The sequence below is a fragment of the Rutilus rutilus genome (assembly GCF_951802725.1).
Source record: "Rutilus rutilus genome assembly, chromosome: 22".
NCBI lineage: Eukaryota > Metazoa > Chordata > Actinopteri > Cypriniformes > Leuciscidae > Rutilus > Rutilus rutilus.
In genome coordinates this window covers 31,950,588-31,971,106 of record NC_140227.1, presented here as the reverse complement: position 1 = coordinate 31,971,106, position 20,519 = coordinate 31,950,588, and the positions used below count along the sequence as shown (strand labels likewise).

At 42.7% G+C, this 20,519-nt stretch overlaps 1 protein-coding gene across 1 annotated transcript in view; it reads left to right on the top strand.

Annotated features, from left to right (window-relative positions):
- Positions 1–1,114: 1,114 nt before the first annotated feature.
- aspscr1 (ASPSCR1 tether for SLC2A4, UBX domain containing) overlaps positions 1,115–20,519 on the top strand; it is a 24,781-nt gene continuing 5,376 nt past the window's right edge. The window contains exons 1-13 of the mRNA XM_084395009.1: positions 1,115–1,356; positions 1,851–1,906; positions 2,212–2,326; positions 8,932–9,032; positions 10,517–10,574; positions 11,453–11,526; positions 11,687–12,257; positions 12,914–12,973; positions 13,585–13,721; positions 15,696–15,777; positions 15,900–15,966; positions 16,472–16,534; positions 17,216–17,268. Of these exons, the coding sequence (XP_084251135.1) occupies positions 1,138–1,356; positions 1,851–1,906; positions 2,212–2,326; positions 8,932–9,032; positions 10,517–10,574; positions 11,453–11,526; positions 11,687–12,257; positions 12,914–12,973; positions 13,585–13,721; positions 15,696–15,777; positions 15,900–15,966; positions 16,472–16,534; positions 17,216–17,268 (1,656 nt within the window). The 5' untranslated portion in view covers positions 1,115–1,137. The remainder of the gene's footprint in view (positions 1,357–1,850; positions 1,907–2,211; positions 2,327–8,931; positions 9,033–10,516; positions 10,575–11,452; positions 11,527–11,686; positions 12,258–12,913; positions 12,974–13,584; positions 13,722–15,695; positions 15,778–15,899; positions 15,967–16,471; positions 16,535–17,215; positions 17,269–20,519) is intronic.

The window sequence follows — 20,519 nt, the reverse complement described above, 5'->3', positions numbered from 1 at the left end:
GAAATGAATAAGCCTCAGGCTGAAGGAAATGCATGTTTTTATTCATTGAAAAAGTAATGCGTTACTTTACTTGTTACTTGAAAAAGTAATCTGATTGCGTAACTCAAGTTACTTGTAATGAGTTACACACAACACTGCTGGAAAGATCCAAAAGAACTTCAGAGGTTCAGGTTCTGTCTTCAGTCCAGAGATGTGTGTGTTCATGCAGTCACACTTCACACACTTCACACTGTCTGTCTGTTGATGTTTGTGTAGTTGTTCATGGAAAATGGATCTTCTTGTTTGTCCACTGGGATTCAACACCCAGAAGAACCCGTCCCTCCGCTCAGACTTCACTTATTTGGATCCTTTTGAACTTCTTACATCAAAGAGATCCAGGGAAAGATCCCGATCATCAAAGCGACAGGATCATCAGAGAGAGAGAGAGAGAGAGAGAGAGAGAGAGAGAGAGAGAGAGAGAGAGTGAGAGAGAGTGAGACACTTTGAGGAAAGAGGGATAAAAGCTGAGATATTTGACGTTTTGTTTAAAACGCTGTCTGTTTGTCTCTATCTGTATGTCTATTATTTCTAATATCTATATCTATCTTTCTATATATGTCTATCTATCTATCTGTCTATCTATCTATGTTATGTAATATTTATAATCTATCTATTATTTATAATATCTATCTATCACTCTCTATCTGTCTGTCTGTCTATCCATCCATGTCTATCTATGTTATTTAATATTTATAATCTATCTATCTATCTGTCTGTCTGTCTGTCTGTCTATCTATCTATCTATCTATCTATCTGTCTGTCTGTCTGTCTATCTATCTATCTATCTATCTATCTATCTATCTATCTATCTATCTATCTATCTAATTTCTCTTATTTCTCAGAATTTCACTACAACGATTTAGCAGTTCAAAACAACACATGTAGGAACTTCTACATTTTTGTGGCTCATCAAGAAAACAGTTTGTGAATGCAGTGGTTTTCAGACTCATTCCGCAGAATCCTGTGAGATGGGACAGTGCAGATGTTTGGAGAGGCTTGGAGAGTGTTTGAGGTTAGTAATGATGTGGTGAACACGAACAGTCCATCAAACTGAAGTTTAATACAAACTGCGGCTTAAATATCAACATCAGAGTTCAAATGACAGTCATCATGGTGGAACATGAGTGTCGCAAAGTGCCCATGGTGGAACGCAAAGTGTCGCATGTTAACTGTGAGGAGGAACGCATAAAGTTTTGTCAAACAAACATCGTGACGTCACAGAGTGTCATGGCGGCGAGCAGTTCAGCTGTGTCAGTTTTAACTCCAAATGGAAGAAGACAAACTGTTAAAGTGTCTCCAAACACACCTTTATTACAGGTACGAACTCACTTACATACTCGTGAATCTAATCGCGAAGGCTGTGTGTGTGTGTGTGTGTGTGTGTGTGTGTGTGTGTGTTTATACTGGCTCGAAACCTATTGAGATGCTTGCGTTTTGAGTCAGCCGAACTAGTCAGCTGCCTACCTAGTGACAGGACAGCAGTTTCGGGCAACAAAGATGCAGTGAGCTTCGATCTATTGTTCATTTTGGGCACCATAATTGCGTGACACAGTTTTGGCCATCATAAGCGCATTCCGGACTAGTGAGGTGCCTATCTAGTGCCCTAAACAGCCTTTGTTTTGGGGCATTATATTCAGGTTGAGCTGAGCTAGTAGCCGACACTAAACAGCCTTTCTAATGTACTTGTCAACAATATTAGTCAACAAAATAAAACGTCAGTGATGATAAATGCATACGTGCATAATTTGAATATTAAATAATGAATTCAATATTCATAGATATAATTAATATTACAATGTTTATTTCTGCAGGTTCTTGAGGATGTGTGTAAGAAGCACGGCTTTAATCCAGATGATCATGGACTGAAGTGAGTTTAACCTGTATATATATTTATATAATTATATATGTGTGTGTTTGTATGTGTTTATGTATAAATATATGTAAACAGTGTGTGTGAGAGAGAGAGAGAGAGTGTGTGTATGCATTTGTGTGTCTATTTGTGTGAGAGTTAGTGTGTCTGTGTGTGTGAGAGAGAGAGAGTGAGTGGGGGTGTGTGTGTGTGTGTGTTTGTGAGTGTGTGTGTTTGTATTTATGTGTGTTTGTGTGTCTGTTTGTTTGTGTGTGTGTGTGTTTATGAGTGTCTGACGGCTCACTGTCTCTCTTCATCTGCAGGTTTCAGAGGAATGTTCTCGATCTGACTCTGCAGTGGAGGTTTGCTGGTCTGCCAAACAATGCCAAGCTGGAGGTGGTGGTGTGTGTACGGCAGCCGGCAGGAGCCGAGAGCGCGGTGTGTGACCTGAGTGTGTGTGTGACCTGTGTGTGTGTACGGCAGCCGGCGGGAGCTGAGAGCGTGGTGTGTGTGTGTGAGACCTGTGTGTGTACAGCAGCCTGCGGGAGCTGAGAGCGCGGTGTGTGTGTGTGACCTATGCTGATATGATGAGTTTATCCCTCTTTCGATAACTAAAAGAAGAAAAAAAATATATATTGTAGTGTGTTGCTAGATAAAGAGTAACTGATAACTAAATAAGTTTGTTGTAGACAAACTTTGATGTTGGCTTGAGAAGCAGCGAGAACATTTGTAGTAGGTTTAACAGCTTAAAGTTGAAAGGTTTTAAAGGTTTTAAGTTTGAAATAGTTTTAGTTTAGTAGTTTTAAAAGCTAGAATTCTCTGAAACTGCTTCTGCCAGCAGGTGACGTGAACATTACGTAAGAGTTTAGTGAATATTACTACATTATCTCTCAGAAACGATGCGTTTTCTGTCGTCTGTATGAGTGTTATGATCTCAGTGTGTCAGAATTAACTATTAACTCCACCAAGAGTTCACTGCATCACACACTGAAAAAATAATCAGCACCTTCTTCGATTCCCAACATTTATTTCTAACACTAGTTTAGATTCATTTCTAAAACATTATTAACACACACATTCACACGCATTCACCACACGCATTCACCACACGCATTCAACTCACGCATTCACCACACGCATTCACCACACGCATTCACCACACGCATTCACCACACGCATTCACCACACGCATTCACACGCATTCACCACACGCATTCACCACACGCATTCACCACACGCATTCAACACACGCATTCGCCACACGCATTCACTACACGCATTCATCACACGCATTCACACGCATTCACCACACGCATTCACCACACGCATTCAACACACGCATTCGCCACACGCATTCAACACACGCATTCGCCACACGCATTCGCCACACGCATTCAACACACGCATTCACACGCATTCACCACACGCATTCACCACACGCATTCAACACACGCATTCACACGCATTCACTACACGCATTCATCACACGCATTCACACGCATTCACCACACGCATTCGCCACACGCATTCAACACACGCATTCGCCACACGCATTCACCACACATTCAACACACGCATTCACCACACGCATTCACCACACGCATTCAACACACGCATTCACACGCATTCACTACACGCATTCATCACACGCATTCACACGCATTCACCACACGCATTCGCCACACGCATTCAACACACGCATTCGCCACACGCATTCACCACACATTCAACACACGCATTCGCCACACGCATTCACTACACGCATTCAACACACGCATTCACACGCATTCACCACACGCATTCGCCACACGCATTCACCACACGCATTCACCACACGCATTCACCACACGCATTCGCCACACGCATTCAACACACGCATTCGCCACACGCATTCACCACACGCATTCAACACACGCATTCACACGCATTCACCACACGCATTCGCCACACGCATTCACCACACGCATTCGCCACACGCATTCACCACACGCATTCGCCACACGCATTCAACACACGCATTCGCCACACGCATTCACCACACGCATTCAACACACGCATTCACACGCATTCAACACACGCATTCGCCACACGCATTCACTACACGCATTCATCACACGCATTCACACGCATTCACCACACGCATTCACCACACGCATTCACCACACGCATTCACCACACGCATTCACCACACGCATTCATCACACGCATTCACACGCATTCACCACACGCATTCACCACACGCATTCAACACACGCATTCACACGCATTCACTACACGCATTCATCACACGCATTCACACGCATTCACCACACGCATTCGCCACACGCATTCAACACACGCATTCGCCACACGCATTCAACACACGCATTCACTACACGCATTCATCACACGCATTCACACGCATTCACCACACGCATTCACCACACGCATTCATCACACGCATTCACACGCATTCACCACACGCATTCACCACACGCATTCAACACACGCATTCGCCACACGCATTCAACACACGCATTCGCCACACGCATTCACCACACGCATTCAACACACGCATTCGCCACACGCATTCACTACACGCATTCATCACACGCATTCACACGCATTCACCACACGCATTCACCACACGCATTCAACACACGCATTCACCACACGCATTCAACACACGCATTCGCCACACGCATTCGCCACACGCATTCACATGCATTCACCACACGCATTCACCACACGCATTCACCACACATTCACCACACGCATTCACCACACGCATTCACCACACGCATTCACACGCATTCACCACACATTCACACGCATTCACACGCATTCACCCGCATTCACCACATTCATTCACCACACGCATTCACCACACGCATTCACACGCATTCACACGCATTCAACACGCATTCACACGCATTCACCACACGCATTCACCACACGCATTCACACGCATTCAACACGCATTCACACGCATTCACCACACGCATTCACCACACGCATTCAACACACGCATTCACCACACATTCACCACACATTCACACGCATTCAACACACATTCACCACACATTCACACGCATTCAACACACATTCACCACACATTCACACGCATTCAACACACGCATTCACACGCATTCAACACACGCATTCACACGCATTCAACACACGCATTCAACACACGCATTCACCACACATTCACCACACACATTCACACGCATTCAACACGCATTCACCACACGCATTCACCACACATTCACACGCATTCACCACACGCATTCACCACACATTCACACGCATTCACCACGCATTCAACACGCATTCACCACACGCATACCACACGCATTCAACACAAGCATTCACACGCATTGACCACACGCATTCAACACACGCATTTAACACACACATTCACACACATTCACATGCATTCAACACACACATTCACACGCATTCACCACACGCATTCAACACGCATTCACCACACATTCACACGCATTCACCACACGCATTCACCACACATTCACACGCATTCACCACACGCATTCAACACGCATTCACCACACATTCACACGCATTCAACACGCATTCACCACACGCATTCACCACGCATTCAAAACACATTCACACGCATTCACCACACGCATTCACCGCGCATTCACCACACATTCACACGCATTCAACACGCATTCACCACACGCATTCAACACGCATTCACCACACATTCACACGCATTCAACACGCATTCACCACACGCATTCACCACACGCATTCACCACACATTCAACACATGCATTCACCACACGCATTCACCACACATTCACACGCATTCACACGCATTCAACACGCATTCACCACACATTCAACACACGCATTCAACACGCATTCAACACACGCATTCACCACACATCCACACGCATTCACACGCATTCAACACACATTCACCACACATTCACACGCATTCAACACACGCATTCAACACATGCATTCACACGCATTCAACACACGCATTCAACACACGCATTCACACGCATTCAACACACGCATTCACCACACATTCACCACACGCATTCACCACACATTCACCACACATTCACACGCATTCAACACGCATTCACCACACACATTCACACGCATTCAAAACACATTCACACGCATTCATCACACGCATTCACCACACATTCACACGCATTCAACACGCATTCACCACACACATTCACACGCATTCAAAACACATTCACATGCATTCATCACACGCATTCACCACACATTCACACGCATTCAACACGCATTCACCACACACATTCACACGCATTCAAAACACATTCACACGCATTCAACACACGCATTCACCACACATTCACCACACGCATTCACCACACATTCACACGCATTCACCACACGCATTCACCACACATTCACACGCATTCACCACACATTCACACGCATTCAACACGCATTCACCACACGCATTCACCACACGCATTCACCACACGCATTCACCACACATTCAACACACGCATTCACCACACATTCACACGCATTCAACACGCATTCACCACACATTCAACACACGCATTCAACACACGCATTCACCACACGCATTCACCACACGCATTCACCACACATCCACACGCATTCACACGCATTCACCACACGCATTGAACACACGCATTCACCACACATTCACACGCATTCACCACACGTTCACACGCATTCAACACACGCATTCAACACACGCATTCAACACACGCATTCAACACACGCATTCACACGCATTCAACACACGCATTCAACACGCATTTTCAACACGCATTCACCACACGCATTCACCACACATTCACACGCATTCAACACGCGCATTCAATACGCATTCAACATGCATTCAGGCGCATTCAACACACACATTCACATGGATTCACACGCATTCAACATACGCATTCAACACACACATTCACACGTATTCTTCACACACTATATAGATACTATTTATAGAAACTCTACTAGAAATGTATACATGTTTAGTCAGTTTATACAAGTTTAATTTGTGGGTTTCATCAGACTTCATTTTATTATAATATATTACACAACACATTGCATCACATCACACATCACGAGACAACACAACATTTTTATTTTACAATGATTTTATGTAAGGCTAAATACTTTAAATATACTTTAAACAGCTATAAATATTAAATAATTGAAATGTATACAATTAGTGAAACAAATCAAATAAAAACACATGGGAATGTGGGTAACAGTGTTGCAGATTAAGCCTAAAAGAATCTGTCCCTCAGTAGTGGGAGTTAGTTAGTAGTTTTATATTTTTGCTAGAACAAACATTTGATGTGTTTAAAATGACCTATTTTTTCATGCAGTTATGTAATAGTTTATAATAGTCTCCTGGGAACGCTTCGTTTCCACTCTGGTGTAATTAGGCCTGTTGATTATATGTTTGCACGTTCATGCCGTGTTTGTCAGTAAACATCCGCGCATCGTTCTGGCCTGAGCGCATGAAAAATGAGTTTTGAACATCCTCACTTAGAATATATCAGAAAAATAAGCATGAATCATTCATTCGTATTGTTTACAGTGAGTGTAAATGCATAAACACTTCCCGAGCTTGTTATGTTTCCTTCTTCCTGTCAGGCTGTGATTGTACGAGGAGCTCGTTAGGTTATGACATCAGCGCTCCGGATCGATGACATCACCCCCCCCCCACGCCGCCCCATGTCACTAATGAAACACGTGTTTGGCACACGAGCACTGATCCCATCTGCTGTTTTATGGGAATGTGTTTATAACGGTGAATGTTTGAGCATTTGTAGTCGTACGGCTGGATGAAAGGGAAAATGAACATCACGCTCTTGTCTGATTGAAAGATGATTAATGAGCGGGTTGGTCGTAAAGCATGATGGGTAAATGGCTCTTCCCGCCAGCGTTTGACGGCTGTTCTGCCTCACGCTTCAGGCATGTGGAGGGAGGAAAAATGCTCGGCGTGTCCAAGTGTGTGTTTGCGGTTCAGATCGTACACACACACACACACACACACACACACGCCTTGATGAGCTGCCCGGCTCCGTCTCACACACTTCTGCTCAATTACAGCATCTCCTGCACGCTTCTCAGGGTTTATCTATCAGCGGAGGCTTTTATGAAATGACTCTGGCTCTAGACGAGATTTCAGGGGTTTTATTTTCCACACTTTCTTTGAAATGCATTCAAGAGTTTTAAGACTTTTTGGATCAGCTCGACGAGATTTCTTTGTTGTCTTTTCAGTGTTTCATGGAGATAAATGCACCATTATTTGCTGTAATGATTTTCTGTGCTGAAGGTTTATTATTGTGGTGTCGTTGACTTCTGATTTCCATAAATGTGCAAAAAGTTTTACACAAGTTGCGGTCTAACTTTATTTTTCACTGAATAAAACAGCCAAACATTTGTTTTGATACAATTCAGATTATTCAAACTAAAAACTAAGAAAGAAAGAAATTGACACTTTTAATCATCAAGGACAATCAATGTTATAAAAGATTATATTTCAAATAAATTATGTTCTTTTGAACTTTCTATTCATCAAAGAATCCTGAAAAATAAAATGCATCACGGTTTTCACAAACATATGAATCTGTTTTCAACACTGATAATAATCATAAATGTTTCTTGAGCATCAAATCATCATATTAGAGTGATTTCTGAAGGATCATGTGACACTGAAGACTGGAGTAATGATGCTGAACATTCAGCTTTGATCACAGGAATAAATTACACTTTACTGTATATTCACTTAGAGAACAGATGATTTACACTGGAATAATATTTCACTGTTTTTACTGTATTTTTGATTAAATAAATGCAGCTTTGGTGAGCAGAAGATACTCTTTGAAAAAACTGAATTAGTTCAAACTTTTGACCTGTGTTGTATTTATTTGTAGTCTAACTAGGCAGCAATGCTGATTAATCAGATTTTAAAATGTCAATATATTTTTTACAACATATTTTCCACCAGTTCTGATGTTTTGTGCTCCTCCTGTGTGTTTTCTGGTGTTCAGGTGCGGATCGCCCTGCAGATGGAGGACGGCTCTCGTCTTCAGGGCTCTTTCTCCAGTGGACAGACGTTATGGGATCTACTGACCCACTTTCCTCAAACCAGGTGTGTGTCGTTCTGTCTGAGAGGGCTGCAGTTGTTTCATTTTTGAATGCTTAATTTATGAGGGAATTTATGTGCGTGTGTGTTCTTTCTGTGGATGTTTGTATCGATTGAAGTGAAACACATTCCTCCTGCTGAGGTTTTTAAATGCAGCCAGATCGTGTGAACAGTGTGTTTTATGAGCTCTCAGTGCCGCTGCCAAACTCTTTAAACTGTTCTCACAGTCTCCTCCCACTGATACAGCAGGCCCCACCCCTCACTGACCACTCCCCTTCCCCTCACTGACCACACCCCCTGCTCTCACGCAATCACTGATACAGCAGGCCCCTCCCCTCACTGACCACTCCCCTTCCCCTCACTGACCACTCCCCCTGCTCTCACGCAATCACTGATACAGCAGGCCCCTCCCCTCACTGACCACTCCCCCTCCCCTCACTGACCACTCAACCTGTAGGTGTGTTGGACATCGGCTGCGGCTGGATGTAACCGATCGGCGAGAGTAGCCGCGTGCAGGCGGGGAGGAGCTACAAACAGAGACATTTTCTGGTTCCCATAGTGACCGCTCATGTGGTGTTTGCATACTTTATCGCAGCTGAAGTGAAATAAATGCAATATTTGCCAAATAATACACAGATGTTTCAGAGACATGTACTGCTTCATACAGCGTTTGTTTGAACAAGAATAAAGTTCAACATAAGCTACTCTCGAATTGCTCTCGCGGTACTTTGATGGCACACGTCACAGTCACATGGCGTCGGCGCTGTATCAAGTCGGACAACATTTCTAACCGGCATGCACTGCTTCAAGTCAGCCGCCGATCGGTCTGCGCAGAGCTGCATGAAGTCGAACAAGCCTAATGATACAGCAGGCCCCTCCCCCTTCCCTCACTGACCACTCCCCTGCTCTCACTGAACCAATGATACAGCAGTCCCCTCCCCCTCACTGACCACTCCCCCTGCTCTCACTCAACCACTGATACAGCAGGCCCCTCCCCTTCCCCTCCCTGACCACTCCCCCTGCTCTCACTCAACCACTGATACAACAGGCCCCTCCCCTCACTGACCACTCCCCTTCCCCTCACTGACCACTCCCCCTGCTCTCACTCAACCACTGATACAGCAGGCCCCTCCCCCTCCCTGACCACTCCCCCTGTTCTCACTCAACCACTGATACAGCAGGCCCCTCCCCCTCCCTGACCACTCCCCCTGTTCTCACTCAACCACTGATACAATTACACTGAGATTCCATTTGTTTCCATGGTTTTCTCTCTGCTCTCTTTCACAAAAACAACTGCATGGGAAGTGAATATGGGTCAGTAAAAACTGTCTGCTGTTCTCACTGCAGGAATCTAATGTATATACAGTTAATGCAACACATGTGTTTTGTGTTGCCCACATGTCATCCAGCAGACGCACAGATCAGAGTCCAGTGTGTGTTTTTGTTTGTTCTCCTCCTGACAGATATTTTGATCTGTTTCCTTCCCGCAGGACGTCTGCTATGGAGCCGTCTGGACACACACCAGTGTGTGTTTACATGAGAGACGAGGTGAGACCGACCGCTTGATCTCTGCGCTTCGGTATTAAAGTCAACATCAAATCAACATCACTTAATTAAAAAAAATTAAGCAAATTCCTGCTGATGAACGATACAAAATATTGACAGCCAATCAGAATCCAGCAACATATGATAAAATTGCTTATATATAGAACAATTTTGTTATCGTTCTTGATGTGAACGTGCCTTTACTGATCGCATGTATTGCATTAGGGTCAGTTTTGATCCAGAAGTGAACTGTGGCTTTTAGTCTAATTGTAAATATTACTTCTATTAGTTAGATTCGTCTCAAATTACTTCTGTAAAATATATTTATCCTATTTATTTTCTGCTCTTTGTTGCTTATGCTCCAAACAGTGTACCAGTAATGATGTAAGAAATTAAAATGACAAACTTTTTTTCTGGGTTTTAAGAGGTCCATCTTAGGGGTTTAAGTCAAGTTGGAGGTTATTCTAACTTATTTACAATGTTTGTTTTTTTAACATTCTCTTTATTAGGTTTTCCAAGATGCTTTTGTACTTAAACAAAAAAAATCTAACACAAATAAGGGTTCAGTAATTGCTGATTTCTTAAAATAATTAATCAAAGTTCTCAATACTATGTAAAAAGTATCAGATTTTTGATGAATTCTGTAAGAGAATTAAGTTTTGTCTTAAGAATGTTATCTTTTTTCCTTAAGATTTTTACTTCTGGGAGTACAAAATATTTTTAGGATTCTTAAAAGGTCAGAAAATAAGAAGAGTGTTTGGTGAATCCGGCCGCAGGTCTTTCTGTGGATGATTAAAACGCACCAGAAAGACAGAATATTCCTTTGTGTAATTAAACAGAAAGTAGTAAACACCGTTTCACGTCTTTCTGTCCTTGTTTAGGTCAGTGGTGAGGAAGCACTGAAGACGACGACTCTAAAGTCTCTGGGCCTCACGGGAGGAAGTGCCATCATACGGTGAGCTCTCAGTGCTGATGTCACATCCCTGTCTGATTTAATTAAATTTATTTATTTATTTATTTATTTATTGCCATAACAAACAGATTGTCTGGAATATAACCCAAGCGATACAAAGAATGAAATACTTTGATATATGATGATATTGAATGTCTGTTAGATATGTGCTGAAAGGCTCTAGCTCCTCATGTCCTGGTGCTACAATGGATGCGGTCGCCACGACAACGGATGCTGTTGCCACGCCAACGGATGCTGTTGCCACACCAACAGATGCTGTTGCCACGCCAACGGATGCTGTTGCCAAGATGACCGTATCACAGCCGCCTCCTCCAAAACCATCAGCCTCTGTTCCCGTGGAAACCCCGGCTCCGCCCACTGAGGCCGCCGCCCCATTGAACCATCACCCTGTCAAACAGGAAGAGGAGGAGCCAAACACGAGCCGAGAGCGAACAGTGCGGCCCAAAACTAGTGAGCATCAGGTGTCCCAGATAACGGAGGACGACGAGAGACCGGGGACGTCCCAACAGTGCCGTGACCCCGCCCACTCAGCCACGCCCACTCAGTCTCGGGGCTCCGCCCCCTCGGTCACGCCCACTGACTTCGTGCCATTTTCGGGAAGCGGACAGCGTCTGGGAGGACCTGCGGGACTGAAGAGCTCAACCTCGTGGTCCCCATGTGTGTCCGGCAGCCCTCCCAAAGCCAAAAAACCCAAACCCAGCCATGAAATCAAGGTATTATAACAAATATTAAACACTGATAATAATCATAAATGTTTCTTGAGCATCAAATCATCAGATTAGAGTGATTTCTGAAGGATCATGTGACACTGAAGACTGGAGTAATGATGCTGAACATTCAGCTTTGATCACAGGAATAAATTACATTCTAAAATGTATTACAATAGAAAACAGTTATTTGAAATTCTAATAATATTTCACAATTATTACTGTATTATTGATCAGATAAATGCAGCCTTGCTGAACAGAAGAGACTCTTTCAGTAACATTCAAAAAATCTTAATTATTCCAATCTTTTGAATGGCTTTTTCATTAAAAAAATCTGAATCTTCTCACACATCTCTTGCTCTTTCATGTGTTTTTTTGTTCTCTGCATTGTTGTATTTATTTGAGAGACGGACAGTGTGTTTTTGTCAAGTCTGAATTCAATCACGCATCACCACATTTAGATCCCATCACACAAACAACACGTGTTTTTCTTCATAGCTGGTCGATTGTCTAGGTGTCTTGTGTTTTTGCTCTTTACTCTTTGCACACACACCACACCACACACACTCACAAACACAAACACACACAGACACACACACACACACACACAGATCTCTCTCTCAAGCTGAAGAGTTTTTGAATGTGTTTCTCGTGTCTTTTAGAGATCAGTCAGCGCCAAACAAGCGTCGAGGGATGAAGAGGAACCAGACGAATATCTGGAGGTAAAAACACACACGCCTCACACACACGTCGTCCTATTTAACAGTAGCGTTCAATGGAAGGCATTTTCAGCCCAATTTAAATAAATTCATTAAATCACACAAATAAACATGAAAACCAGATTAAACAATTCATTATGGAAATTGTTTGCAAAATAGGTGCCAAAATGAAATTTTATTTCATCATTTTTATTTCATGCATCATCTCCGTCAGATCTAAAAATAAAAAGCATTGGATGATTTGAAATTCAACCTCGATGCAAGAAATTGCAAATACATTTTTGTACAAAGCTTTTTATCAATGCACACGCAATAATAGTGACACGATTCAAATAAAATAAATAAAATGTTCTTATATTTATATATTAATATATTTTTAAACATGCATTTATTATATTTTCCTTATTTTATTTTCTCTTTTATTTTATTTTTTAAAGTCAACTTGTATGCAGATTCTATGTAAATCAGTAGGCGGGGCTGTTTTCTCTGCTTATTGCATGTTTCTCATTAATGCATATTTCTTTATCGCAGTAACGTGTCAATAACTGTGAGTGTGTGTGAGTTAGTTGGCACATGTTAGGGTTAGCATGCTCATTGATTGTGTCTACGTCCAGCCGATCGACAGGGAGCCGCTGGTCTTCCATCTGGACTCAGGAGCCCGTCGCCATGACGACAGAGAACTTCCCGACGAGTTTTTTGAGGTCACAGTGGACGACATTCGGAAGAGATTCGCCCAGCTGAAGAGCGAGAGGTGAGAACGACACACTTCTGACTCTCAGTTAGACACGAAGAGGCCGTGTGATTGACGTGTCGTGACCAAACACAGTTCACTTCCTTTGTTGTAGAGTTGTTGTAGAGTAGTCATATGGTTGTTGTAGAGTAGTTGTACGTAGAGTAGCAGTTGTATGTAGAGGAGTAGTTGTAGAGGAGTAGTTGTAGAGGAGTAGTTGTAGAGGAGTAGTTGTAGAGGAGTAGTTGTAGAGGAGTAGTTGTAGAGGAGTAGTTGTAGAGGAGTAGTTGTAGAGGAGTAGTTGTAGAGGAGTAGTTGTTGTAGAGTTGTTGAAGAGTAGAGTTGCTGTAGAGTTGCTGTAGAGTAGAGCAGAGTTGTTGTAGAGCAGAGTTGCTGTAGAGTTGCTGTACAGTAGAGTAGAGTTGCTGTATTTTTGTTGTACAGTAGAGTAGAGTTGCTGTAGAGTTGCTGTAGAGTTGCTGTAGAGTTGTTGTAGAGTAGAGTTGTAGAGTAGAGCAGAGTTGTTGTAGAGTAGAGTTGCTATAGAGTTGCTGTAGAGTTGCTGAGAGTTGCTGTAGAGTAGAGTTGCTATAGAGTTGCTGTAGAGTAGAGTTGCTGTAGAGTAGAGTTGCTGTAGAGTAGAGTTGCTGTAGAGTAGAGTTGCTGTAGAGTAGAGTAGAGTAGAGTTGCTGTAGAGTAGAGTAGAGTTGCTGTAGAGTAGAGTTGCTGTAGAGTAGAGTTGCTGTAGAGTAGAGTTGTTGTTGTAGAGTAGTTGTTGTAGAGTAGAGTTGTTGTTGTAGAGTAGTGTAGAGTAGAGTTGCTGTAGAGTTGTTGTAGAGTAGAGTTGTTGTTGTAGAGTAGTTGTTGTAGAGTAGAGTTGTTGTTGCAGAGTAGTTGTTGTAGAGTAGAGTAGAGTTGCTGTAGAGTAGAGTTGCTGTAGAGTAGAGTTGCTGTAGAGTAGAGTTGCTGTAGAGTAGAGTTGTTGTTGTAGAGTAGAGTTGTTGTTGTAGAGTAGTGTAGAGTAGAGTTGCTGTAGAGTTGTTGTAGAGTAGAGTTGTTGTTGCAGAGTAGTTGTTGTAGAGTAGAGTAGAGTTGCTGTAGAGTAGAGTAGAGTTGCTGTAGAGTAGAGTAGAGTTGCTGTAGAGTAGAGTAGAGTTGCTGTAGAGTAGAGTTGCTGTAGAGTAGAGTTGCTGTAGAGTAGAGTAGAGTAGAGTTGTTGTAGAGTAGTTGTAGAGTAGAGTTGTTGTTGTAGAGTAGTGTAGAGTAGAGTTGTTGTTGTAGAGTAGTGTAGAGTAGAGTTGCTGTAGAGTAGTTGTAGAGTAGAGTTGTAGAGTAGAGTAGTTGTAGAGTAGAGTTGTTGTTGTAGAGTAGTGTAGAGTAGAGTTGCTGTAGAGTAGAGTAGAGTTGTTGTAGAGTAGTTGTAGAGTAGAGTTGTTGTTGTAGAGTAGTTGTTGTAGAGTTGCTGTAGAGTGCATTATTATTTCCGGAAGTATTTTTAACAACACTACAAACTTTGATTTGAAGCAAAAAAGTTCTTTAAAATCAGAAAAAAAAGACAAGACTGTGAACTTAACAGCTTTAGTGACGGATAAATCTACAATCCCATGAAGCACTGCAAAACAATGGACAAATATAAAACTACTCATTTACAAATGTTGATTATATGTATAAAAACAACATATTTAAAGCTTATTGCAATATATAAACAAACTTTTCAGTATTTTGAGGGTGTAGGGAGATAGACTCGATTACGTCATTCGCAGTGCATCATGGGAGTGGGCGGAGCTAAAGAGATCTTTTGGCACGTGTTGCTTTGTACAAAATAAGCTGAATTAATGCAGTCAAATGGCAGTTTAACTTCCAGAACCAGAATGTTCTGCTCTATTGTAAAGCTTTAGTTAATTGAAATAAAGTATAAATATTAGATAAAAAGCATTATATTATAAATATTGTATATTATATTGTGTTTCTGGATGGATCTTCTGTCTGTTTCAGGAGGGCGTTTGAAGAAGCTCCTCTCATGACGAAATCTCTCCGAGAGTCTCAGATGAAGGAGAAGCTGGAGCGGTACCCGAAGGTGTGTGTGTGTGTGTGTGTGTGTGTGTGTGCGTGCGTGCGTGCGTGTGTGTGTGTTGTCTGCCCAGCTCTGATCATGTGATCAGTCATGTGACTGGATTCGTACGGTTCTCCCGTTCTCAGGTGGCGCTGAGGGTCCAGTTTCCAGACCGCCAGGTTCTGCAGGGCTTCTTCAGGCCGCTAGAAACAGGTCAGATCCGACTCTGGCTTTGGTTGGTTTTTAATTTGTTTGTAATTTGATCTTTTATTATTTTCTTTGTTTGTTGTATACCTTTTTTTTTCTTCTTTTTTTTCTTTTTTCTTTATCTTGTGTTCTGTTCTATTAGGTTGTGTAAAATATTTTTTATTGTTTTGTATTTTATTTTATTTTATTATATTATTATTATTATTCATTCTTTATGTTGTGTTTTGTTTATTTGTATATTTTATGTTTATTATTATTATTTTTCATTTTCTTTTTTATTTATCTTGTGTTCTGTTCTATTAGGTTGTGTAAAATATTTTTTATTGTTTTGTATTTTATTTTATTTTATTATATTATTATTATTATTCATTCTTTATGTTGTGTTTTGTTTATTTGTATATTTTATGTTTATTATTATTATTTTTCATTTTCTTTTTTATTTATCTTTTATATTATTTTATTTCTTTTCTTGATGATTTGTGTTCACAGCAGATGTTTGTCTGTTTTCCAGTTGCTGCTCTGAGAAGTTTCATCAGATCTCACCTGCAGGACCAGCAGCTGCAGTTTTACCTGTGTGAGTTTACCACACACACACACACACACACACACACACACACACACACACACACACACACACACACACACACAGAGTTTCATCAGATCTCACCTGCAGGACCAACAGCTGCAGTTTTACCTGTGTGAGTTTACCACACACACACACACACACACACACACACACACACAGAGTTTCATCAGATCTCACCTGCAGGACCAACAGCTGCAGTTTTACCTGTGTGAGTTTACCACACACACACACACACACACACACACACACACACACACACACACACACACAGACAGAGTTTCATCAGATCTCACCTGCAGGACCAACAGCTGCAGTTTTACCTGTGTGAGTTTACCACACACACACACACACACACACACACACACACACACACAGAGTTTCATCAGATCTCACCTGCAGGACCAACAGCTGCAGTTTTACCTGTGTGAGTTTACCACACACACACACACACACACACACACACACACACACACACACACACACACACACACACACACACACACACACACACACAGTTTCATCAGATCTCACCTGCAGGACCAACAGTTTTTACCTGTGTGAGTTTTAGCACACACACACAGAAACACACACACAGAATCACACACACACACACACCGATGTTGTCCTACATGATGTGTATGTTTAATCTGTGTATTTTATATCTTCCAGTTGTTGCGCCGCCCAAAACCATCCTTGACGACCCGACTGCCACCCTATTCCAGGTGAGACTGACTGTGTGTCCTTTAGCTCAGCGGTCCCCAACCTTTTTTGCGCCACGGACCGGTTTAGTATCAGACAGTATTTTCACGGGCCGGCCTGTAAGGAGTGGCGGATAAATACAACAAAATAAAATGATACGACCGGCATAAAAACTGGGGTATTTTTTAAATATAATAATAAACGGGAATCCAATGTGTAGGCATACTCACAACTTTATCAGCAGCGTCCTCCTAACATCGTGCCTAAAGACAACTCAGAAAGCCTGAACACAAACAAAATGGCCCCCAAAAGAAGAAAATCTCCATGTTTTGGGTGCTGATGCGTTCATGTCACATGTGAGGGTGGCGCTGCCAATAAAGCACCTAAAAGCTGTCACAACGAACTGGCAAAATGAATGATTATGAATATGTCAAATATAGCAAGGAGACATTTTAATTGTTTACTAATAAACTGGTGTTTTCTGTGTCAGTGTCGGCTGCAAAGATGTTGACGATGCTGACTCGCGATCTTCGGTAGTGAACGCGCCAGAGAGAAATGCACATTTCATATGGATGACATAAGCAGAGAACAGTCAGTTTTCTTTCGTTTTGAATTGTTCTGTTTAAAAATAGACATTATAAACTTTCTATATATGTCTCAGGTCTGAGAGGCAAGTTGGCTACCTTATACGCTGAGTCTGTTCATTTATGAGACCAGCTCCAGTTCACGCGCCGGCGCCTCTGTGTCGTGATTATTTATTTTCTAATATATTTACTTCTTATTTATTAAATCCTGGCAATTGGTCGATGAAACATTGATTAAAATTAAGATACAATTAATACAAAACGAAATTAAATTTAAAGACAGGCTTTGTGCTTTCTGCTTGAGGTCTTTAAGTTTTAAAGCAGTCTTTAGTGCCGCTTTCAGAGCGCTCACGTCCGTAACGGAGAACTGTCACGTCCGTAACGGAGAACTGACACGTCCGTAACGGAGAACTGTCACGTCCGTAACGGAGAACTGTCACGTCCGTAACGGAGAACTGTCACGTCCGTAACGGAGAACTGTCACGTCCGTAACGGAGAACTGTCACGTCCGTAACGGAGAACTGTCACGTCCGTAACGGAGAACTGTCACGTCCGTAACGGAGAACTGTCACGTCCGTAACGGAGAACTGTCACGTCCGTAACGGAGAACTGTCACGTCCGTAACGGAGAACTGACACGTCCGTGACGGAGAACTGACACGTCCGTGACGGAGAACTGACACGTCCGTGACGGAGAACTGACACGTCCGTAACGGAGAACTGACACGTCCGTGACGGAGAACTGACACGTCCGTAACGGAGAACTGACACGTCCGTAACGGAGAACTGACACGTCCGTAACGGAGAACTGACACGTCCGTGACGGAGAACTGACACGTCCGTAACGGAGAACTGACACGTCCGTGACGGAGAACTGTCACGTCCGTAACGGAGAACTGACACGTCCGTAACGGAGAACTGACACGTCCGTAACGGAGAACTGACACGTCCGTGACGGAGAACTGACACGTCCGTGACGGAGAACTGACACGTCCGTGACGGAGAACTGTCACGTCCGTAACGGAGAACTGTCACGTCCGTAACGGAGAACTGACACGTCCGTAACGGAGAACTGACACGTCCGTGACGGAGAACTGACACGTCCGTGACGGAGAACTGTCACGTCCGTGACGGAGAACTGTCACGTCCGTGACGGAGAACTGACACGTCCGTAACGGAGAACTGTCACGTCCGTAACGGAGAACTGACACGTCCGTAACGGAGAACTGACACGTCCGTAACGGAGAACTGTCACGTCCGTAACGGAGAACTGACACGTCCGTAACGGAGAACTGTCACGTCCGTAACGGAGAACTGACACGTCCGTAACGGAGAACTGTCACGTCCGTAACGGAGAACTGACACGTCCGTGACGGAGAACTGTCACGTCCGTGACGGAGAACTGACACGTCCGTGACGGAGAACTGTCACGTCCGTAACATTGTTTTGTTTTTTTTGTATGAAATACATTTCTAAATAATTGCGACTTATACTCCAGTGCGACTTAGGCTATATATGTTTTTTCTTCTTCATGGCACATTTTTTGACTGATGCGACTTATAGTCCGGAAAATACGGTAAGTTATTTATTCTTTCTGTGCGGCCCGGTACCGGTCCGCGGCCCGGGGGTTGGGGACCCCTGCTTTAGACATCAGCCTCATTCTGAACTAAAGTGAGAGTGTGTGTGAGAGTGTGTGTGAGAGTCTGTTTGTGTGTGTGTGTGTGTGCGCGTGTGCAATAGCATTTGTGTGTGTGTGTGTGTGTGTGTGAGCGTGTGCAATAGTATTTGTGTGTGTGTGTGTGTGTGTGTGTGTGTGTATGTGTGTGTCCGTTGCTGCTGTACTGTGATGTCAGGTTGATACAATGATGATTCCCGTCAGAGGTCAGAGGTCACAGGTGTTGTTGTGTAACATCTGTCTCATGATCTTAAGAGGCACAAACAGGATGTTCTCGCTCACTTTCCGTCATGTAATGGAAAGAATGTTTTCCACATACACACACACACACACACGAGCGTCTCTCGAATCGGGGTCTCTGAGGACAGACGCCCCTCGGCCCGTTCAAACACATTGTTTCCTTTTCAAAGAGTTCTAAGAATAGAAATCAGCACAGAGACGCCCATTATAGAGGCAGAGATACACAACTGACCACTGTGTGTGTGTGTGTGTGTGTGTGTGTGTGTACACTACCAGTCAAAAGTTTTGAATCCGTAAGATTTAATCCGTTTTTTGTTTCTGAAAGAGTCTCTTCTGCTCAGCAAGGCTGCATTTATTTGATCAGAAATACAGTAAAACAGTGAAATATTATTCCAGTGTAAATCATCTGTTCTCTATGTGAATATACAGTAAAGTGTAATTTATTCCTGTGATCAAAGCTGCATGTTCAGCATCATTACTCCAGTCTTCAGTGTCACATGATCCTTCAGAAATCACTCTAATATGATGATTTGATGCTCAATAAACATTTATGATTATTATCAGTGTAGAAAACAGTTACATTTTATTTTTCAGGATTCTTTGATGAATAGAAAGTTCAAAAGAACAGCATTTATTTGAAAAATAATCGTTTGTAACATTATAAATGTCTTTACTGTCACTTTTGATCACTTTAATGCGTCCTTGATGAATACAATTATTGATTATTTCTTTCCCTCAAAAAATAAAATTTCTTCCTGACCCCAAACCTTTGAACG